The 23,818-nt window shown below is 49.0% G+C and overlaps 2 protein-coding genes across 3 annotated transcripts; one reads left to right on the top strand and one right to left on the bottom strand.

Moving 5' to 3' along the window:
* Positions 1 to 1,076: 1,076 nt before the first annotated feature.
* On the bottom strand, positions 1,077 to 7,278 carry Krt88 (keratin 88). Of its 2 annotated transcripts, XM_006521258.4 has the most exons (6): positions 7,148 to 7,278; positions 4,644 to 4,818; positions 4,460 to 4,564; positions 2,406 to 2,623; positions 2,079 to 2,110; positions 1,077 to 1,530 (listed from the first exon to the last, which is right to left on the bottom strand). In XM_006521258.4, exons 2-6 carry the CDS (start codon positions 4,656 to 4,658, stop codon positions 1,373 to 1,375), a joined length of 528 nt encoding a protein of 175 aa, XP_006521321.1. In that variant the 5' UTR covers positions 4,659 to 4,818; positions 7,148 to 7,278; the 3' UTR covers positions 1,077 to 1,372. The 2 variants fall into 2 exon arrangements, with proteins under 2 accessions (XP_006521321.1, NP_079763.1); NM_025487.3 differs by lacking the exon at positions 4,644 to 4,818 and having other exon boundaries at positions 1,093 to 1,530; positions 7,148 to 7,257.
* Positions 7,279 to 16,197: 8,919 nt separating this feature from the next.
* Positions 16,198 to 23,512, top strand: Krt87 (keratin 87). The gene is made up of 9 exons (NM_001003668.2): positions 16,198 to 16,615; positions 18,262 to 18,470; positions 19,461 to 19,521; positions 20,326 to 20,421; positions 20,897 to 21,061; positions 21,285 to 21,410; positions 21,680 to 21,900; positions 22,627 to 22,658; positions 23,015 to 23,512. Exons 1-9 carry the CDS (start codon positions 16,232 to 16,234, stop codon positions 23,206 to 23,208), a joined length of 1,488 nt encoding a protein of 495 aa, NP_001003668.2. The 5' UTR covers positions 16,198 to 16,231; the 3' UTR covers positions 23,209 to 23,512.
* Positions 23,513 to 23,818: the final 306 nt, after the last annotated feature.

Below are 23,818 nucleotides of genomic sequence, written 5' to 3'. Positions count from 1 at the left end.
ACACTCTGCACTTAAGCGCCTTAAAAGGAGATGCTTGGCCTCTGGCTTAATGACGCACCTGAGCCCCACCCTGAGACATGGAGAGCAGGAACTATTGTTCCCAAGACACACTGATGACGTAATCCTTTTCGCAATGGAAAATGATGTGAACTCTCCAAACAGACCCTTGCTCTACAGCCCTACAAAGCCAACCTTGCTCTGGTCACCCCACCTCGCACCTTCAGAAAACTGTCCCTTGTCCAAGTACAGCCTCCTAGTGAAAACTCAGACCAAACTATCCCTTGTATCTGGAGGTAGACATTAGGATGCTTCCCTGTGGCTTAATATTTTCCTGGCCTACCATCACTTCCTAAGTTGGCACGCAGGCCTGGGTCACCAGTTATGAGACTGAGCATCGTTTTCAGTGTGTATCAAAGCAGCAAGGGTGGGCTTTCTCCCCCTCTCCATCCTTTTCTATTCTTATTTATTTCTGTGCCCCAAGAGAAACAGGGCCAGAGTGTCTTTCTCACTGTCAAGTCCTTAGGGCTAACAACTATATGGGACCTTATACCACCATTCGAGAGTATAGCTGATGTCAGGATGCCTGTTTGTAACCCAAGAACTTGGCATGCTGAGGCAGGAGACTTTTGAGTTCAGTCCTGGGCTGCATAGGAAGTTCCATGCCTGTCTGAGTTGCGAGTGAGACCCTGTCTCTAAAATGGGGCTGGGAGGGTGGCTGGGGGCTGGAATATAATCCAGCCATACAATGCTTGCCTGCCTTGCCTCACATGTACAAGGCACTGGGTTCTATTCTCAACTCCAAAACCAGGACTAACAGAGTGAAGGAATGAGTAAGGAACAGAGGAGTCTCCTGTCCCTCTCTGTCTCTCTGCCAGGGTAATTGACTGTGGACCCAGACACACACTCTGTGGAATTTACCCAGTCTTTCCCTTTCTCCACCCATCAATTCACCTGTCCCATCATAAAGATCTGAGTTGTACAATAGCAAGTCCCCTAAGACTAAGTCCCCTAACACCCACACATCACTATGTTCCTTCATGGTACTGGCTGGAACTGTGAGTGGCTTGGAAGTCCAGTTCAGACAGGCTGGCTGATTAGCCACCACAGAATGTTTTATTAAAGGGCAAGCCTGAAAAAGAGAGAGAGAGAAAGAGAGAGAGAATAGAGCCAGTCAGAGGGGCAGAATGCAAGGTTCAGGTAAGCCACAGGCCATGTCTACAAGATGACACACCAGAGTCCCGTCTAGTTCCAAGTGAGGGGCAAAAGGGGGAAGGGAGAAGAGGGCCAGCTCTGTGGGCAAGGGAATCTGAGACAAGAGGACCAAGTCTTTGGGCAGAAGCGCCAGTTTCTAGTCTTCTCCGGAGGGAGGGGTTCAACATTCACGGGAGCCAAGGCAGCCAAAGCCTCCAACACAGCCCGCAGAGCTGCAGAGAGCGCAGCCACCACTTGGGGCGCTCATGTTCAGGCCACAGGAACTGACTCCGGGTGCCCTTAGGGAGGACCTGTCTCCAGTGACGTCACCGCCGGGAGCTGTATGGAGAGCGACGTGAAAATTGAGACCAATGGCAGGACTCAGAAGCCTTCCCACCCCAAGGCTGCCAAGAAGACCCACAGACTTCTCCAAGAGAGATAGACCCTCCTCAGCACCAGAGTGGTGCTCCCTGCCCAGAGTCCCAGACCAAGCCTGTGGCAAAAGGAAGCAACTGCTAAGTCAATCCACCTATCAGGTTCCCCAATACAGAAACCTTTGATTCCCACACTCTCAGCTCAGACAGAGCCTTCTAGCCTGCATGCTCCTTGGGTCTGTCCTGACTGCTACCACCGTCTCCTTGTCTTGATGGACAAATGGCTCTGCTGTCTGACTCTGACTCAGCCCACACCCAGGACTTGGGCTCCCCCAAGGGAGTAGACACATAGTACTCTCCCAGAGCACACACAGGGAATCACTCCTGCCACCCCACCCCCACAACTGTGATCTGCAGAGAGAGACAGATAAACCTCCTCTTCCTTCTCAGGAGACTGAGGGAATTAGGGGGTGGGGGAGTGACAAGATCTCATATCTTACCCAAGTCACTTACCCACACTCCCTGCCCCAAGTCCCAGACCAAGCCTGTAGGGAAAAAGAAGCCACAACTAAGTTAATTGACCTACTAGGTTCCCCAACACAGATACTTCAGACTCTCACACTCCCAGATCAGACAGAGCCCTCTAGCCTGAAAGCTCCTTAGACCTGTCCTGGCTTTACCATCTCCTTGTCTTGATGGGCAAATGACTCTGCCATCTGACACTGTCTCAGCCCACACCCAGCCCTGGGTCTTTTTGTTCAAGGAGCTACAAAGGTGTGAGAAGACTGACTGCAGGAGAGCAATGCCGGATACCCAGTCCCTTGCCTCCTGTTACCTCACCTCTGCTCCTCACCCTCCAGCAGCCTGCGGTAGGTAGCGATCTCAAAGTCCAGGCCCAGTTTGACGATCATGAGCTCCTGGTACTCACGTAGCTGCCGAGCCATGTCCTGCTTGGCTCGCTGCAGGGCAGCCTCCAGCCAGGCCAGTCTGCCCTTAGCGCTGCCTGAGGCCGCATCCGGCATGGCCTCCAAGTCTTGGCTTTTCTGTAGTTCACAAGGCTGGGAATGAAACAAAGAGCTTAGATAGATAGATAGATAGATAGATAGATAGATAGATAGATAATATATAAATGATAGATGATAGATAATAGATTGATAGACAATAGATAAATGGGTGATATATAGATGATAGATACATAATAGATAATAATAGATGGTAGATAGATGATAGATAATAGATTGATAGATGATAGATACATATATAAATAGATGATAGATTGATAGATAATAGATAAATAGGTGATATATAAATGATAGTTTGATGGTAGATAGATAGATAGATAGATAGATAGATGATAGATAATAGATAATAGATGATAGATACATGATACATACATACATGATAGATAAATAGATGATGATAGATAGATTGATTGATGATAGACAGGTGATGGGTAGATTGATAGATTGATTGATAGATGATAATAGATAGATAGATAGATAGATAGATAGATAGATAGATAGATAGATAGATAGATAGATAGATAGCTTCAGCCTCATTCCTCCTGCCTCAGGGACCTAGCCGTTACTCAAAGGCCTGGAGCCAGTGTGGATGTGAAGATGACCCGTGGACTGGAGGAAATGGAGGCCTGCTCTGAAATTTGCCAACGTGTTTGAGTATGTCTAGAGCAGTGGTTCTCAACTTTCCTAATGCTGCGGCTCTTTAACACAGTTCCTCGAGTTATGGAGAACCCCAACCATAAAATCATTTCATGCACTACAGTCCAGAAATGGGAGGCACATCTGTGATTCAGATCTTGAGGCTGGAAGACACAGATTTCTAACCCAGATCTTGATGTGGAATGAAACACTCTTTTGATTCAGATCTTGAGGCACTGTGGCCATGAAAAGCTTAGGCCCAGGCAAGGTGGTACAAGCCTCTAATCCCAGGAGACTGAGGCAAGCAGATCTCTGGGTTCGAGGTCAGCCTGGGACAGAGCAAGTTCCAAATCCAGGTGCAGTGGTCCACACCTGTAATCTGGGCCACACCTTCTGCTGGAGACATACATAATGACAATGGAAGAAGGAGCAGTCACTGTTGCACTTACCTGCCAGCACATCTGTTGGACCCTACTTCTACAGAAGACCAGCTGAAACAACTAAGCCTCATGGGACTGAGCAGCCACTAGGATCTTGAACTCCCCATGCACAGCTGCCCATTGTTGGGTTAGTTGGGCTACAGACTGCAAGTCATCACAATAAAATCTCTCAATATAGAGAGACATTCCCTACAGTCTGTGACTCCAGAGAACCCTGAATAATGCACCTTGTAACTCAAACTCACCCTGAACTCACTCTATAGCACAGGGTAGCCTGGAACCTGAGATCTTCTGGGTGCTGGAGTTATAGATGCGTTTTTCATGTGTTTAAGGGAAAACCAGAAAACTGAGGTTTTGGTAAGCCATTTAATTTCTGACCAGGAGTTCAAAATTAATATTACGGCCAAAACAAATTTTTAAAAAATACATTAAAAATATACAAACACGGGGGCAGCTGAGATGGCTCAGCAGTTAAGAGCACCACTGGCTGCTCTTCCAGAGGTCCTGAGTTCAATTCCCATCAACCACATGGTGGCTCACAGCCATCTATAGGGAAATCTTATGCCCTATTCAGGCAGGCAGATGTATATGCAGCAGAGCACTCATAAATTAAATAAAATTAATACACGCACACATATATATTTAATATATATAAACACACATATATATTAAAGCACACACACATGTCACCTCTTCCAAAGGATGAGGGGATCTAGAAAGGTGTCATAGGTAATAGCACCCCAACCTACCCCAGCCCCCAGCCCCAATGCCTCTCCTGACTCTGAGTACCACCCACCTCCATCTTCAGCTGCTGGATAGCCTGGTTGAGCCTATTCAGGGCCTCCTTGCTGTGCCTAGGGGTCTGCACACATTTCTGCACAGTGGCCTTCATCTTCTCACACTGGGATGGGGAGAGTAGAGCAGAGGTCAGCGGAGAGGTCAGAGGAGAGACAAGCATAAAACAAAACCCAAATGCTCACCTCTTCTCTAAACATCCAGTTGTCCACCCTTGTTACTGGGAGAAGTCAATGTGTCCCACAGGCCAGACTTGCAGATAAATCGAGCCTGGTACACAGTCCTGGGATGAAAATCTATCCAGGGGCTTTAGGGGCTGGATAACCCAGGATTCATCTCAAGGAGGGGGAGAGGTAAGCTCTGTGGAATCAAGTTCTGAAACTTACTACGTACGGCTATCATTTGGGAAAATCCAGTGTTAAAAACTTTACATTTTTATTTTATTTGTGGTAGGGGTGTGTGTGTGTGTGTGTGTGTGTGTGTGTGTGTGTGTGTGTGTAGATACAAGCATGCCATGGTGAGTGAGCATTTGGCAGTCAGAACAACTTGAAGTCAGTTCCTCCCTTACTCCATGTGGCAAGTTTGAATATACTTGGTCCAGGGAGTGGCACTTTTAGGAGGTGTGGCCTTGTTGGAATAGGGATGGACTTGTTGGAGGAAGTCACTGTCACTGTCAGGGTGGACTCTGAGACCCTCTTCCTAGCCATGTAGGAGCCAGGCTTCTCCTGTTTGACTCGGGAACAAGATATAGAACTGTCAGCTCCTCCAGAGCCATGACTGCCTGTTTGCTGCCATGCTTCCTGCCATGATGATAATGGACTGAACCTCTGAGACTGTAAGCCAGCCCCAATGAAATGTTGTCCTTTATGAGTATGGTCTTGGTCATGATGTCTCTTCTCAGCAGTGGAAACCCTAAGGCACTCCACACGAGTCCTGGGGATCAAAGACTCGGCAGCAAGTGCTTTTACCTGCTGAGGCAGCTCACGAGCCCTAAAATGGCTTTTTAAATGCAGAGTCGAAATATATAGCCAAGGCTGACCTTGAACTCCAGGTCTCAGAACCTCTGATTCATAAGCACGGGTACTGAGACAATGAACTGCCACATCTGGCTGAAAACAACTTTTAAAGCCCAAGCTTAGGGAACCGGGTTATATGTAGCCCAGGACAGAAGCTTCCCGACTCTGCCCATTTGATTTTTGTACCAAAGCAAAACAACCACTAGATTTGTGATTAAATGTCCATAACTTAATGAGTACTTATTGATCAGAATTCAATGGCATTGGTCCAGTGCCAGCTCCAGCCTCAAGCCTAAGGCTACTGATGTACACAGTATGGGAAGTGCTGTCTCTAATGCATGAGGTCAGCGTCTGGCCACATGTGATAGATAAGCAGCCCATGAATGGAAACACTGACACTAAATCGCCATCTCAACTGGGACCACACCACCTCCTGTGGAGAAGGCCAAGAGTTAGACCTTTCTCTGTGGTCTCTCCTTGGACAGGCTGGGGCTCTTTCCCTACCACCTGCAAGCAAATAGGAACCAAAGGAGAGGGATACTGGGTCAGCCTATGCCAGACTGAGTTTCAGGGTTGTGTGTGTGTGGCTGTGTGTGTGTGGCTGTGTGTGTGTGGCTCTGTGTGTGTGTGTGTGTGTGTGTGTGTCTGTGTGTCTGTGTGTCTGTGTGTCTGTGTGTGTCTGTGTGTCTGTGTGGAGGCCAGAGGTCAGGTTTGAATGTTGTTCCCTAGGACAGCTGTCCACATTAGCTCTGTGTGTCTGTCTGTCTGTCTGTGTATCTGTGTGTCTGTCTGCGTGTGTCTGTGTGTGTATGTCTCTGTGTGTGTGTGTCTGTATCTGTCTGTGTATGTGTGTGTGTTTATGTATGTGTGTCTGTGTGTGTGTGTCTGTGTGTGTTTCTGTGTGTCTGTGTGTGTGGAAGTCTGTGTGGAGTCCAAAGGTCAGTTTTGAATGTTGTTCCATAGGCCAGCTGTCCACATTAGCTGTGTGTGTGTGTGTGTGTGTGTGTATCTGTGTGTTTGTCTGTGTCTGTCTGTGTCTGTGTCTATGTAAGTCTGTGTGGAGGCCAGAGGTCAGTTTTGAATGCTGTTCCCTAGGCCAGCTGTCCACATTAGCTCTGTGCGTGTTTCACCTCGTTTTTTGAGAAAGGGTCTCATTGGAGTCTAGGTTTTGTCAGCTAGGCTGGCTGGCCAGAGAGTCACAGGGATCCTCCTGTCTCTGCCTCCCCGGCTCTAAGATTCCAAGCACACACCAGATTTTTGACATGGGCTCTAGGGCTCAAGCTTGATTCCTCCATCTTCTGGGACAAGCTCTTGCTTTATGGACTGAGATACCTCCCTCAGCTGCCCAGACCACGCTGTAAGCCCCAGCCATTGGCTCTACACTCTGCAGGGCAAAGGGAACCACCCATGCCTCCATCCTAACCAAGAACTTCACTGTGCAACGTTCACACCAGCACAGTGCACATTTCACAGACAGAATACAGGGAGGGGGGCTAAACAGGGTCGAATTGTGAAATAACATCTCCCACAAGTGTCTCTTGTACCCTTTCCTGACAAATGTGCCCATGGTAAATGGAATACAGCAGACAGCTTGTGACTGGAGGCACTTGGAACACCTGGTGGGGTCCAAGATCCTCAACCCACGTGACTAATGAGCCATGGGCAAGCCTCACCATGGTAAAGGACCTCCTGATGCCTCCAAACCTCTCGAGCACCACAGCCTAGCTCCAGTTTAAGGCACTCACAAAATCCTCATCTCTGGGCACACCCCCTCCTGCCTGCTCTGTGACCTCACTTGGTTACAATTGCAGGGTTCCAATTGGAATTTTTAGAGACAGGGGATAGAAGGAGCTGGTGGTGTGAGCCCAGGCAGGAAGAAGGCTGGAGCAGGGAAGGCTTCCTCCTTAGGACCCAGTTGACTGTGCTGTGTGTCTATCTCCGTGTAATTCTGGTTTTGTTTTGTTTTGTTTTGTTTTGTTTTGTTTTTTCTTACAAAGATGGCACATGCATAGGGCTGGAGACATGGCTTGGTGATTCAAAGCATTGGCTGCTCTTGCAGAGGACCTGGGTTCAGTTCCCAGTACCCACACTGTGGCTTGTAACCACCAGTAACTACAGTCCCAGGGCACATGTCTGTGGGCACAGCGTGCATGGACAGCACACAGATATACATGCCCGCAAGACATTCATACATATAAATAAACCTAAAAAAAAAAATAAGAAAAGTAAGATGGTGCCCATGTATACAGTTAGGGGTAGAGTGACAAGATGGGCAGAGAATTCAATTTCACAAAGTGATAGGGAATTATTTTCCAAACTCGTTTTAATTACATTTCCACTGGTAACATTTAAAAATAGCCTCTGTTGGTGATTGGGTTTGAGCTTATAGGGGAATCCCCATGTCCACTGCGGGTCCCTGCCAACAGTTGGTTTTTTGACTGGTCAAAAAAGAGCCAGCGGCCAATGGCTGGGTAGCGGCACAGAGGGGGGACTTCGAGGATTTCAGTCGGAGAGGAAAAGCAGGACAGGGAGAATGAGAATCACCGGGGAGAAGGAAGGAAGAGGATACAAACATGAGGCTGTGGAAGACAGAGCCCCAACCATGTAAGAATCAGGAAAAGCAGCCCCAGGGGCCACTCCCACGATTTGGTCTGGAGTAGCAGAGATAAAGTATAGGTTTTAGAAGTAATAACTCGAGAATATCGGAGGGGAGAGTGAGTTAGCCGCGGGGAGGTTTGGAAGCGGCCCAACCATTGAGCTAGTTAAGGCATATTATCTCATTCAGGGACTCCAGAGCATTGGGATGCCGCCAACCACGCCGCCCCAACCCGGAAGTAAAAGGCTGATTAACCGCACTGCTACAATCCTCTCCAATGTAACTTTTAACAATTACAAAATTATAATTGTATTAATTACTTTACTTGCTGCTGGGACAAATACCTGACTTAAGAAAGCAAGGGTTAGTTCTGGCTCACAGTTCGGGGTACAATGCTCCATGGCAGGAGAAGGAAGGCAGCAGGAGGGCATCTGCAGTCAGGACACAGAGAGCAATAAATGCTCACTTTCTCCTTTTTATTCAGCCCAAGACCTCTCGGCCCATGGAAAGGTGGTGCCCTATTTAGGGCAGGTTTTCCCAATTCAGTTAATCTAGAAACTTCCCTATAGATGTGCCCAGAGGTTTGTTTCTATGGTAACTCTAAATCCCATCAAGTTGTCCACATTCATAATTAACTATCACAATAATGAATCTAAGTCACTTTGGGTCTGGCTTTGCATTTTGATAATCACTGATGGAGTGTGATATGCCTTCAAACACTGGCTACGCATGTGTCTCCTCCTGCCAGCTCTTCCACTGGTCATTTTTTTCTGACGGGATTATAAGTGTTCCTTATATTTTGGGCAGGGCTACTTTCCACAAGTACCACAGACACTATCTTCAAGTTTATAGCCTGTCTTTTTTCTCTCTATGGCTCATTTGGATGAATAAAAGTCCTCAGTTTTAATGATTAATTCGATTTAATCAATATCTTTTGTTCATCTTCTGTGCCTTGTTGAAGAATCCCAGATCTCTTTGTCCCTCTCTTATGATCACACAGACTAAGTCTCCCTCCCTTGTTTCAACTATTGTTCACTTAAAGGTCTTATTAAAGACAAGAGGCTGAGGGGCTGGAGAGATAGCTCAGTGGTTAAGAGCACTGACCGTTCTTCCAGAGGACCCGGGTTCAATTCCCAGCACCCACATGGCAGCTCACAATTGTCTGTAACTCCAGTTCCAAGGGATCTAACACCCTCACACAGACTTACATGCAGGCAAAAAATTAATTAATGAAATGTTTAAAATAAATATGAGAAGCTGATCTCAGCTCATTCAGGCTGGTGCAGAGTAACTCTAGGAGCACAGAAAACATCACAAGCTTTCTGCCAGTCTTTGTATTGTGTGTGGAGATTGAGGGGATCTAGAGGGTGATGTCTTACATACTGGGCATTATAGATTTCCTCAGTTATTTATACTGGGCACTATAGTTTATTTATACTGGGCATTATAGATTTCCTCCTGCTGTGCCCTCGCTTTCCTTTCCTTCCAGATAACCGATTACGAGCATACTCAGTTATTTACTGGCTGTCATTTTTTTCCTTCAATATTTTTTCTTTGTTCTTTGGGTTAGAACATTCCTATGATCTGTCTCCAAGTTCACCGACTCTACTGTAATATGAGCAGCACAGAAAAAGTTTGCTTGCCTGGACATTAAAAGTAGAATACCACATCAATGGCCCAAGCCTCTGGAGAGAGAGAAGAACACAGAACATCCCTCGCCTAGAAGGCTGGATTCTCCACTTCCCCTATCACTTTAAGAGATTTAACCATAAAGAAGATGCACACCCTATTCCCTGATGTGTACTACTGATTGCCTCTTACTTCTTGCACTATCCCCACGCATACCGGATATACCCCCCCATACCTGACAGGACCCAGGAATGGGACTGTCCTGATGGTACCAACCCCTTCCTGTCCAGGCCTAGAAGTGGTAATCTCTTGTAATAGTACATTTAATTTACATATTGGAAGAAACAGAGTTTCCTCTAGCCAGAATTTTCTGAGAAACCAAGGAAGGGAGGCATCAAGATAGACTTAGGCCAGAGAAACATCAAGGCATACATAAACTGAGCACAAAAAAAAAAAAAAAAAAAAAAAAAACCAAGGATATCTGCCAGTTAAAGGAGAATCCTGTAAAAGACACATTGCAAGAGACACACTTAGTTTCCCTCCATTTTCTATTAGGGACAAATTGATATTTGCTCTGATACTAAAAAGCCCTAATTTTTCTGGGGCTTGATTTTTAAGATTTATTTTATTGTATGTATATAAGTGTGAGTATCTGTGTGTCTGTGTGTGTCTATGTGTATGTCTGTGTGCTTGTATGTATGTTTCAGTCTGTCTGTGTGTGTCTGTTTGTATATCCGTGTGAGTGTGTTTGTCTGTCTGTGTGTGAATGTCCAAACGAGCGCACCACACATGGATGGTGCCTGGAGAAGCCAATAGGGTGTGTCAGACCCCCTGGAGCTGTAGTTTGAGGAGGTTGTATGATGCTCATGGTGGATGCTAGGAATGGAACGCTGGTCCTCTGAAAAAGCAGCAAGCACTGTGAACTGCTAAGCCATCTCTCCAACCCCTGTGAGCTCTTAATGGACCCATCCTTGACATCGGCAACCTACTGCTTAGGTCCATTTCCTGAACTTTTTATTTCAGTGACTGTAGCTTCCAATTCTAAAATTTCCACTTGATTCATTTCTTTTACTCATCAAGATCGCCATGGTTTGACTATGCTTGGCCCAGGGATTGGCACTGTTAGGAGGTGTGGCCTTGTTGGAGTAGGTGTGGCCTTGATGGATGAAGTATGTCACTGTGGGTGTGAGCTTTAAGACCCTCATCCTAGTTCCCCAGAAAGCCAGTCTTCTGTTTGCCCTCAGAACAAGATGTAGAACTCTCAGCTCCTCCTACACCATGCCTGCCTGGATGCTGCTGTGCTCCTGCCTTGATGATAACAGACTGAACCTCTGCCTGTAAGCCAGGCCCAGTTAAATGTCGTCCTTATAAGAGTTGCCTTGGTCATGGTGTTCACACCAGTAAGATCTGAACTAAAACAGAGATTAAACAAACGCTTTGAGTTTTCTTAAAGTCTTCCTTTGCTAAATTCATCATTTTGGCCATTGTAGAGTCCAGCTCTCAGTGCCTCAGTAAGGGAAGATACAAAGAACCTGTGGGTCTACTGTGCCTGCTGGATACACCCACTCACCTTGATTCTGACCTGCAGCCCTCCAGCACCTACCACAAACCTGCAGAAGGGTGAAATAAAAAACAGGGGACGTATCCAGCCCTAAGCTAACAACAGCTATTATTCATCTTAAAGATTTAAATATTATTGGAAAATGAACCTTGCAAATGGCCAACCTAGAAGCTACAACTCACAATGCCCCAGGACACCACATTATTAACAAGGCCTCCAACAGACATGGTGGTGATGGTGCAGAAGGGCTGAGGCCTCTGATGCTGCCAGTACAATCTAAAGCTATGTTTATAGGAGCCCAGGTCAAAAGCCCCACAGAGAGAGGCCACAGGTGGCAAGAGATGCTGAGATGGGGGAGTAGAGAAAATGCAGCTGGAGACATATCCAGACCCTGGTCTAATGGGCTTCACTGCCAGAACTCAGACAAAACTGCCCACACATGGTGGTGATTCTAAGCTGGGCCAGAAAGGACATGGCCAGAGCAAAAAGAGTATGGCCTGATGTCTCCCTAAGTGCCACCATTCATAAGCCTAGATGGGAGGGTCCTCTGCCTCCCGAGGTCTAATGACCATTTTTATAGTCACTGTTCGTCCAGAGGATGTTGGGCATTTCCCCTTCCCCTGGGGTTTCATCGTGAAGATGGAGCTTTGGCAAATCCTATGCTGTAGGAGCTCTGAAATCTTAGCAGGCTCCTTCCTTGGGTGAGGGCCTGAGGGTGCAAGGCTTGTGCACACTGAGCTCTGTGGAGGGATGGGGGCAGAAGGAGGCCATGTTGGGCTGTTGACTTTGAATGATTACCCAGACTCAGAACCTTAGCTTTTCAACTGAGCCACAGGTTGAGCTGTGGCCAAGGACAAAGGACAAACCATCCTCACTCTTCCAACTGTACCTTAGCAGCTCTGAGTCAAAGGGCCTCTTAGGAGCTCCCCAGGCAAAGCTCCAAGGGTCAAGTTCTCAAGGTAACTCGGGACACTTGGACCCTGGCATGTCCTGGGGGAATGTGTCAACCCCTACCAAAACGTGACAATCCTACTCATAGCCAAAATTGTTCTTTGTTAGGTGTTCCTCCCTGGACTTGGGGACCCTATATGAGCATCTGACTTGAGAGTTCCAAATATCTGTGCCCTTAAGTATCCCAACTAGACCACCTGCCCCCATCCTTCCTATGTGCTACCAAGATTTCTCAACCCTACTTCATGCCTCTCCCTCAGTGTGAACAAAATCCCAGAACCTACTCTCAAACTGGTTCTGTTACCCTGGCTGGGCTCCCTTCAGGAGAGCTTGTCTCACAAGCTCTGAGCCCAGCCCACTAGATCCTGAACTACAAGGCAAGACTGGGGCCACATGGAAGAGCAGGTGGCTGGGGGAGGGGGGAGGGGAGCTCTGGGCGATGACCAGGGCAGGCATCTGGAGTGACCAGCAGGTAAAGGAGAAAGAACAGCTACAATGCACTGACAGCTTGCTATCTATCAGGCCTGAGATTGCTGCTGATCCTGTAGGGACACTCCTCACTTTAGCCTCTTGGTGTTCTGGGCAAGTTTGTTTATGCCAGTGCCAGCTACAAAGGAAACAAGATAGGGTCCTGGGTGCGACTTCTCTCAGGCGGTAATGGTGGAGCTGAGTGGTGTTTACTTCAGGGACTTGCCTTGGAGAAATGTATTTCTGAGGTGGGTGCATTGATGTTCAAAATATTTCAGAATGAAGTTATCAGAAATAGTGCATGTGCACATCCATGCATAGGCACGTGTACACACATACACACATACATATACATACACATATATACACATATGTATACATACACATATACACACATGCACACATACATACATACAAACATACACATACACACATGCACACATACATACAAACATACACATACACACATACACACATATACATACAAACACACACATACACATATACATACAAACACACATATATACATACATACACACACATACGTATACATACACATATACACACATACATATATACATACATACGTACATACATACATACATACACACACACACATATACATACATACACACACTCTCTCTCTCCCTTCTCCTCTCTAATCTTGCTACTTTCCAACTCTTCCCATTCTCCAGATCCAACCCAAGAGCCATCTCCTCCAAGAACCTGCCCTAACATGGCCTAAAGCTTGGAGTTCCATGATCAGACCCCCTACTGCTTCCTACACAGAGCCTGTATGTGCCTGCCCTGCCCCAGCTGAACCTCGTCGCTCACTCTCTGAGCCCGATTCCTGATGGGCATGATGACCAAGACAAGACAGCAGCTCCACCCAAACCATATGCGACAGATGAAAGGCTTTCCGGAGCTTCTCAGGGCTGAGCCTGGGGAAGGCCTCCCCTCCCCAGCACCTGTCATCACTGACGCTCTGATGGAGGTGTCAGTCCTGGATTGCATCCGGTACTGCTCACGATTCAGCCTACTTCTCTCCCAAGTTCCAAGAGTAATAAAGGGGCCACCAAGGGGCATGCGCCCCAAAGGCTGGGTCAGGTATTAGTATGAACATCTGGGGGGGAACACTGTGGCCAATGTGTCAAGGTACCCCTTTCAGGTTGTGTGCTTAGCAGGCTCAACTCAGCCTGCAGCTCTCCCAGTCTCTGCACTTCACATGCACATAATTTTCTGTGCAGAGAGACTGGCTGTTCACACCCTGTCTGGTTGTGCTAGCACAGACGTTCTGTTCAAAACACAGAAACTCTCTGAGCCAGAACTGTGCAAGCGCTACCACACATTCGATTTAAATCCTCAAACTTCAGAGGAAGTCTGACCCCTTAGCAAGAAACAACCCCAGGGAGGATTCCTCAAGGCTACCAATCCCAAAAGAAAATTGGAATGAGAGCTTCCTGGAGGATTCCATATCAGCAAGCACAAGGTCCTGGTTTTTATCCCAAACACAGATGGAAAAAAAAAATCAAAGGAATAAAAATATACAATCTTGAATCAGATGTGGTAGCACATGCTTTCAGGAGGAAGATGGAGAGTTCAAAGCCAGCCTGAGCTACAGAGTAAGGCCTTGGAGAAAGAGGGCGAGGGGGAGGGGGAGGGGGAGGGGAGGGGGAGGGGGAGAGAGAGAGAGATGTCTTACAGCCAAGACACTGAAGTTGAAGATTCATCTCATGCACAGAACCATGGCTGAACTAAACTGAGAGGAAACAAACCCAGGCTGGACCAAATCACCCTATCCCAAGAGAGACAGTTGTAAAGAACAAAGTTGGTGGCAATCCAACAACACTCCTTGGAAGTGAGCTGTCAGGGCTGGCTATGATGACCTTGGAGTTCCCAGATTTAATTATTGCATGCACAGTAATAGCACAGCTTTAAAACAAAGGAAGCACCAGGTGACCTGCAGGCTTCTCTTTAATGCTGGCTGCTGAGCACACACTCCGGTTTCCGCTGCTAGCGATGGGACACATAATTAACTTCCTTTATGATGGTTCTAGCTGCCTAGAGTCAGTATCCATGACCATTGGAAACAGCCCATACTCCTGCCTCTAAGATCCCAGCCTTATTCCACAGCCCACAGCCCACAGCCACACAGGCACAGGCCCTGAAGAGACAGCCTTGAAGCAGTTCTGATCGCTCAGAACTCTCAGATCCTGACTCCAGTCCTTGGAGCCTTCCACATAAGTCTATGCGCCACTATGAGGTCACCTTGCTAAGCAGATGAATGGGCACAACCCCTGAAGAAAGCCTTTGATTTGGGAGAAATCATGTGTCAAAGAGCCCTCCACAGTGGATGCAGTGGCTCACACCTGCTGTGCCAGCATTTGGGGTGTGGAGGCAGTAACACCATGAGCTCAAGGCTAGTGATTTGGGGTCAGCCTGGACGACGTGAATCCTTATTTGTCTCAAAAACAACGAAAATCCCTTAGTGGGCTAGGCAGGGCAGTCATCAGTGTTTGTGGCTTCTCTCTCCAAAGTGCATAGGGAAGGGTAGAAGGGTTAGAGGAGATAGGAGCTGAGCTGAATGAGAAAGAGAGAGACAGAGAGACAGATAGACACACAGAGAAAGACAGAGATAGAAAGACAGAGAGAGACAGAGAAAGAGACAGAGACACACACAAAGAGACAGAGAGACGGAGAGGGAGGGAGGGAAGAGGAGAGGAGAGGAGAGGAGAGGAGAGGAGAGGAGAGGAGAGGAGAGGAGAGGAGAGGAGAGGAGAGGAGAGGAGAGAAGAGAAGAGAAGAGAAGAGAAGAGAAGAGAAGAGAAGAGAAGAGAAGAGAAGAGAAGAGAAGAGAAGAGATACGGGAACGTTTCTGCCTAAAGGGACACAGGAAGAATAACAAGTTAACAATAGTGGAACAAATAGATAAACAAGCAAACATTTCTGGAGCTCTTAAGTGCTAGGTCCTGCCTAAGAGGCTTTCGGATCCATTATCCTATTATCCTATTATCAGCAGCTCTTCTGTTATTACTACTATTATTGTTGTTATTATTATTATTATTCCCTTATCCCTGCTCCCCACAGGACTTCTAAGGCTCAGAAAGGTTATTTACCCACCCAAAGTTGGACATGAATTTGCCCATAACTTCAAAGGTCTTGTCATCGTGCGAGCACGCCCCCTACAGCATGAATTCAAAGGTCACCTCCAAGGCCAGGGCTTCCTAGCCTTCAGGGTGGAGAACCAGGTGGGATGTGAGCCAGCCTGGGATGGAGACAGTGACCCAGTGAGTCCCAATAGCGCGACACGAGGGTCCCGCCCGATGCCCACAGTGCCCAGCCCCGGAGCTGACCAGGCGCTTCGTGGCACCATAAAGCCAGGGCGGGCGGGAGAAGAACGCCGTTTTATGGGGGCGGCAAGGTAGCCCGGGCTGCTTTGATTCCAACAGGCAAGCTCATAAACGCCTGGGCGGCGGGCGCGCTCCCTCCTGCACGATATAAGGCTCAGAGCGAGCCTCGGGGTCCAGCCTGACTCTGTATCGCCTCTGAACCATGTCTTGCTTCTCCTCCCGCCTCGGAGCCTCCTGTGGGGTCCGCGCCTTCAGCTGCGCCTCGGCATGTGGTCCCCGGCCCGGCCGCTGCTGCATCTCTGCAGCTCCCTACAGGGGCATCTCCTGCTACCGCGGACTCTCAGGGGGCTTCGGCAGCCGCAGCGTCTGCGGGCCCTTCCGCTCTGGCTCCTGTGGACGCAGCTTCGGGTACCGATCTGGAGGCGTCTGCGGGCCCAGCCCCCCCTGCATCACCACCGTCTCTGTCAATGAGAGCCTGCTCACACCCCTGAACCTGGAGATCGACCCCAATGCTCAGTGTGTGAAGCATGAGGAGAAGGAGCAGATCAAGTGTCTCAACAGCAAGTTCGCAGCCTTCATCGACAAGGTGGGTGTCCTGGGCCAGCCCCTTCTTGGCACCTGAGGACCTGCTGGGAGCAATCCGCAAGCAGGTTCTCAGAAAGGGAGCTCTAGGTAACTTTAGATGATGAGAAAAGTCACACCTCTTCAAGACTGCTCCAGTACTTAAGACTGAGAAAGGACATTGGTCTTAACTTCTCTCCCTTCTAATGCAGCCTTCTCTCCTACTTTTATTTATTTTTTTAAAGATTTATTTATTTTATGTATATGAGTACACTGTAGCTGTCTTTCTCTCCCACTTTTAACGAAGAAAATTCACAGCCCCATGGGACAGTCTCAACTAGAATGCCGTGCTTTGTGAAATCATTTGACACATACCTAGTGAGGCTGCTTTCCCAACACAGTGAATTCGTTGTTTCAGTGTGCCATGCGTGCAAATTCCTGCGCATGCGCACATACGTATGTTTGGATCTCGCAGCGTGGTGTCTCCAGAGAGGGCAGAGAGCTACAGCCAGCCTTGAAACCGGAAGCACATAAAGACTGATGCCTGTGGCATAGTCCTTCGTGCCCGGAATTGAAAAAGTGACAGTGATGGAGCCGTTCCACCACACAGTCAGATCAGACCCGGGCACGGAGTGTTCCATTCCTCAGGCCCTGAGTTAGAGGGCCCAAAGCCCAGAGTCACAGTTCCCTCTAGCCAGACTACACCCTAGGAAAGTAGCCACAGTCAAGCAGAAAGGAACCTGGACCCAAGAGTCTGTAGCCTTTGCCCAACACCTAATTCCTCCTCTGGCTCACTGGGTGATATGGTATGGCGGGCGGCGTCCTCTCTGAACCTCAGCAGCTTCCCACCAGTGTGTGCGCCGGCCACACCCTTGATCAGGAAGGTCGAGCTGAGAAAGCCCCAGGATCTTAGCAACTAAGACCACCCAAACCATTCTGCGCACACGGTACCAAGGACCCCAGTTCCCATTTTTGGAACTTCTAATGCTCCAGTCCTCAGCTGTACTCTTGGAAGTAGGAGCACAGGGGCCAGGCCTGCAGGTGAGAGGCAGCCCCGCTCCAGTCCAGTCTCAGGAAGTGGAAACCCAGAGGCCCAGGGCTAGTCGGGGCTGGCTGCCATTCTTTAGTCAACACAGGTCCTTGGCCACATCCACTGTCCGATCTACTTGACTGACAGTAAACGGTGACATTCCCATGGACCTGTTTTCTAAAATCTTCTCCAGTCTACATGATTTCTAGAGACTAGCAAGTACTTGGGACTCCAGAGCTCTTAAGTGGCAAGAGCCCCAGAATGCTCACCCTCGCGTCTCTGACGCACCCCAGGACTCCCTCTCTACTTTGTCCATTCTCAGCTGGTCACCAAGGACATCAGATAAGTCACAACTCTCCCTGAGGAAGCTCATGGAGAAAGGCTTCCTTTTCTCCTTTCCCTTCACTGTCCTGTGTTCCTTCCTCCAGGGAGCCTTCCCTGCTTTCCTCTGCCTTACCGGAAGTCACTCAGTTACCCAGCACAGCTACATGTCTCAGGGTTTCCCTCCTACCCCATCTGGACAGACATTCATTTGCCCAACCATTACACACTTCCTCAATGAGCTCTGTCTGGCTCTTTCTACAACCTAAGGAGGGCATGTTGGCTCCTCCCACACAGACTTTCTCCCTCTCCAAACACAGGTGCGCTTCCTGGAGCAGCAGAACAAGCTGCTGGAGACCAAGTGGCAGTTCTACCAGAACCGCAAGTGTTGTGAGAGCAACATGGAGCCTCTGTTCGAGGGCTACATCGAGGCGCTGAGGCGGGAGGCTGAGTGTGTGGAGGCCGACAGCGGGAGGCTGGCAGCCGAGCTCAACCATGTGCAGGAGTCCATGGAGGGCTACAAGAAGAGGTGAGGGACACTGGGGAGGAGGCTTGTAGAAACAAGTAAAATTAAGTCAAAGACAACAGGTTTAAATGGGATTTTGAAGGGGTGCTCCCCAGAGGTCCTCCCTAAAGAGAGACGACGATGACACATGCTTCTAGATCAGTGGTTCCCAACCTTCCTAATGCTGCGACCCTTTACTACAGCTCCTCATGTTGTGCTGACCCCCAACCATAAGGTTACTTTGTTGCTATTTCATAACTGTAATTTTACTACTATTATGAATCATAACTCAAATAACTGACATGCAGGATATCTGATGTGGGGCCCCCAAAGGGGTCACGGCCCACAGGTTGAGAACCACTGTTCTAGTGGGAGTTTTCTTCTAGACTGAAAATTTAAAGATTTTGGAGGGACTAAGATGGCTCAGTGGTTAAAAGCACTCACTGCTCTTCTAGAAGACCAGGGTTCAAATCCTAACACCCACCTTGCAGCTCACAGCTGTCTATTACTCTAGCCCCAAGGGATCTGGTACCATCTTCTAGCCTCCATAGCCATTGCATGCATACAGTGTACAGACACACATGCTGGCAAAACACCCATATACATAAAGAAAATTAGATAAAATCTAAAAAATATATTTTAAATAAAGAGTGCAGAGATTCTAAGATACTCAATTTTTTTTTAACTTATTTATTTATTTTTATTTGCAAAAGGATCATTGAGCGCCTGGTGGTGTTCTAGGTACTGAGTTAGACCCTAAATGGAGACTGGGCAAAGTGGGGTGGGAGGCTCCAGAGCCAGGCCTCATTGATCCCAGGGAACCACAGCCCAGACAAAGGGGCCTTTGAAAGGTGCATGGCTCCTGCCTGACCCACATTAGCCAGGAGAATCCAGGAGCACAAGGAGCTGTCACGTCGGCTCCAAAGATTCAGGTCCTGGGATGTGTCCATCTGGGCCTTCATTCTTTCTCTGTTTTCCCCCCTCAAATCTGAGCCCTGTGTCCTCTGTCCCCAGGTATGAAGAGGAAGTGGCACTACGAGCCACTTCTGAGAATGAATTTGTGGCCCTGAAGAAGGTGAGTAACCAGAATGGTCATCTCTCAGCCAGAGTTGGTGTTCAACACCTTTACTAGACACTGGAGGCCACTACTGCCCAGAGCCACCAGCCCCACTCCTGCATAGCCCTGGGCCATAGAGCCCACTGCCAGCCTCACTCAGAGCAGGTGTTTCATGCTCATTTGCCTAGGCTTGTAGTCTCCCTTGGTCCTGGGCCTCCCATAGAGTAGGCACCTGATACACAGTAGTGAAGAAGGGATCACCAGTTAGTGCCTGGGCAACCTTGGACAGCCACAGTGGGAAACACCTGGTGAAGAATGCCTGGCATTGCTTGCTTCCTAAACATGACTCAGCAAGGACAGCCTAATGTACTAACCTCCCGGATGAGGGGACTTCCGGGAACACTACTGTGAGCACCTGAGGCCCGGATGCAAAGCTGAGGCTAGGCTGCCCTGGGCCCTCAGCTCTGACATAGGCCTGGCTCTCCTGTAAGATCCAAAACACAGCTGCAGGACCTGGTTAGAAATGACCCATCCCACACTCCCACTCTAGACCCCAGGTTTTGGCAAAGATGCCAGCTGTGGATTTAGGAGAACCATTCCATTGGTAACAAGGTTGTGCCTGGGATCCTCAGATCCCCCCTCCCTTCTCACACTGACTCCTCACCATACAGAAGGGGTTGCTCACACTGTGGTACCTGGCCCTGAGACAACCAACTATGGAAAGTCTGTCAGGAACAAACTGCTGAGTCTACTTACTAGAGAGGGAAGAAGGGCAATCTGGAGACTGCCCCGTGAGACTCTTGGTTTGTCTTCCTCCTTTAGGATGTGGACTGTGCCTACCTCCGGAAGTCAGACCTGGAGGCCAACGCAGAAGCGCTGACACAGGAGACCGACTTCCTGAGGCAACTGTATGAAGAGGTGAGGGGACTCAGGGCAGTGAGGCAGCCAGGAGGAGCCCATAACACTTTGGAAAGGACTTGTGACCACTTTGGTCTCTAAGCTCCCCCAGTGGACACAGGGTATAGAATATTGGGGAGATGTAGGGCAGATTATGTATCCCAAACAGGAGAATCATAGCTTGCTCTCTCGCCCCATTCCCCACACAAGCTAGATCCCCTGGTTACTGTGACCACAGTACTCACAGGGGCTAAACACTTAGACCTGAAGCACAAAGCTGAGGTCTCATATGTTGACTGTGTCTCTTCTTGGGCCTGAAACTTTGCATGAAGAACACTGAGGGAGGGTTCCAGGGTGGAGAGTAACAGGGTGACGTGGCCACCAGACTGAGAACACTGGGGAAGAGAGGGAGGAGGCAGGCAGGACAGGGCAGAAGGTAGGCTTCCAAGAGGAGGGGTGAGAATTAAAAAGATTTTTCTTCTCTCTTCCCCCACAGGAAACACGTCTCCTCCATTCCCACATCTCAGACACCTCCGTCGTCGTCAAGATGGACAACAGCCGGGACCTGAACATGGACTGTGTCGTGGCTGAGATCAAGGCTCAGTATGATGACATTGCCAGCCGTAGCCGTGCTGAGGCTGAGTCCTGGTACCGCACCAAGGTGAGAGGTCAGGACATCTGTCCTTAGATGAGACAGTGGGAAGGACTCCGGGATCTATTGGAAAGGGCTTCTTGCACACCAAGAATCACCAGAAGATTGCACACAGCTCTAGGCTGAGGAGGCAGCCCAGCCTCACCACTGTGCATCTTGCACATCCATTGTGCTCACTGGGTCGATGTCACATCCTGGGCTTCATGAGCATCTCTGTTTCCCCCACCCCTAGTGTGAGGAGATGAAGGCCACAGTGATCCGGCATGGAGAGACCCTGCGCCGCACCAGAGAGGAGATCAATGAGCTGAACAGAATGATCCAGAGGCTGACTGCTGAGATCGAGAATGCCAAGTGCCAGGTATGTAAGGTTCAGCTGCTCTGGGACCAGAGAGGCTGGATGTCTACTCAGTGCCACACAGCCAGCATGTGTCCTGCTTGGAGCTTACCATTTAGTCTCCCACCTATTTGCACAGCTGGGTTTCCTGATCATGCTCACTCAGGCTGACCCATGTGAACAAGGCAAGAGGCTGCTTCTAGAATGTTCCCAACTGTCAGAAAAGATTGGATAGCATGCTGGTGATGAGACCCAGGAACCCTTGGCTATCTCGACTTCTTTTGTGTCCCCAGAACACCAAGCTGGAGGCTGCTGTGACCCAATCTGAGCAACAGGGAGAGGCTGCCCTCACTGATGCCCGCTGCAAGCTGGCTGAGCTGGAGGGTGCCCTGCAGAAGGCTAAGCAGGATATGGCCTGCCTGCTCAAGGAATACCAGGAGGTGATGAACTCCAAGTTGGGGCTGGATGTCGAGATCATCACCTACAGGCGCCTGCTGGAGGGCGAGGAGCAGAGGTGAGCTGAGAAGAACCTTGTAGGAATTCATTTGAGGGGCCAGACTGTCTTGAACATGCAAGCTAGCTAGAGCCTGTCAGTCCTTGGATGGAAGAAGATGACCCTGGTCCTCCCAGGGAACTGTCTTATCCCAAGTGTGACACACAGCTCTGACCACCCTCTTCCAGGCCAGGCTTCAGTACTAATGGCTACCTAGCACATGTCACATGCTCTATGTCAAATGCTCATTTTAATTCTACATCCTGTCAGGTATACTATCTGAAAACAGAGGCAGATTGGCTCAACAGCCAGCACATTTCCCGTGGACACAAAGTTACTAAGCTGCAGAGCTGGGATCCAACACTGGATCCTGGGCTTCTACAGCCCATTCATAGCTTCCTTTGAGATTAAGCTCATGTATAATAAGGATGATGTACCCTGTTCACATCTAGCTCTATCTTGTCCTTGCTGCAAGCACTAGTAACTGGCATTCGGCAGACTCAGACAGACTCCGATTGCAGGCCGTGTGTGAAAGTCACAATTCCACTCACTGCTGCTCTGAAACCAGGAAAGCTGGCCTCCATGGTATCAAAGAAAGAAAGTTAACATTTGATGAGGATTTGGGGGAGCCATTCCTGCCTTTCAGTAAATAGAGTCTACCTAGGACAAAAGCTATCTGTCCCCGGGCAACTGTCTCAAGGAATCCAGTTCACTGCTTGGAACTAATGGCACTTTCTTTCCCCCTAGGCTCTGCGAGGGTGTGGGCTCTGTGAATGTCTGTAAGTATCTGTTGGAAAATGCCTTCTAGAAAAATGACTTTGGAAATGGGCAAAGCTAATCACAGGGCTACCCCACTGAACCTCCAATGTTCCCCAACTTCCTCTTCTCCAGGATCTTCTTTTAGGACTTCTGGGGATGGGAAAGGGTATCCAAAAGTTGAGTGCCCCTTACTGGTGGTCACCAGGAATTTCAACCCAGGGAGAGGGGTCTAGGGGTTGAAAAAACAGAACCTGTCATGTTAACCACTGACCCCTTGAGGAGGAGGCAGGCCCTGTATGTGAAGCCCTCAGGGACTTTTGGTGGGTGAATGACACCCCAGCAAGCCCCTCACCCCTCCCTGTTCCTCTTCCCACAGGTGTCAGCAGCTCCCGTGGAGGAGTCACATGTGGGGGCCTCACCTATGGCACAACCCCAGGGCGCCAGATTGCCTCTGGACCCTCTGTCACTGGGGGCAGCATCACAGTGATGGCCCCTGACTCCTGCTCTCCTTGCCAGCCCCGCGCCTCCAGCTTCACCTGTGGGAGCAGCCGCTCAGTGCGCTTCGCTTAGTGCCAGGGCCTCCAAATGAGCCACCTGCCTGCCCCAGAGTGGAGTGGTGTGTGAATGGAAAATGTGTGCTTGCTTCCAGAATCTTCCAGATGTTCCTGTTTAGGGCCACTCTCCTCTGCCTTCTCCTTTTAGGGAGTTGTCTCCCAGTTCTCCTCTGGCTTCACTTTAGAAGGTCATTCCCAACCCTTCCCTTAACCCCAACCTGTCTTCAGATACTTGTAAATGATTTGTATTATTCGCAAAGCTCTCTGGGACACTACCAGTCACCCAGGCTGACTGGACAATAAAGTGTGGCCTTCCTGGGTCAAGGCATGATCCTAACCACCCAGCCATGCCCCCCCCCAAAACAAGAACCAGAGGGAACCCTTCCCAAGCAGCTCCCACTTCTGTCCCCAGGTACAGGGGCAGCAAGCATATGCCTTTAGTTGGTTGGGTTTACTAATCTCCTTAGCTGTGCCTTCCTTTGGGGCAAACTACTCTAATCACACTTCTTGGGTTACCTCCCAGAAAATAGTTGCTCTCTGGGGAGGCCTACTACCTACAGCCCCTGGCTAGGGGGCTTTGAACAGGTCTTGCTGTTCAAGAAGCCTTTGCACATTTCAAAGACCCC

Source organism: Mus musculus, chromosome 15, assembly GCF_000001635.26.
Source record: "Mus musculus strain C57BL/6J chromosome 15, GRCm38.p6 C57BL/6J".
NCBI classification, from domain to species: domain Eukaryota; kingdom Metazoa; phylum Chordata; class Mammalia; order Rodentia; family Muridae; genus Mus; species Mus musculus.
This window is presented reverse-complemented; position numbering and strand designations above follow the sequence as displayed.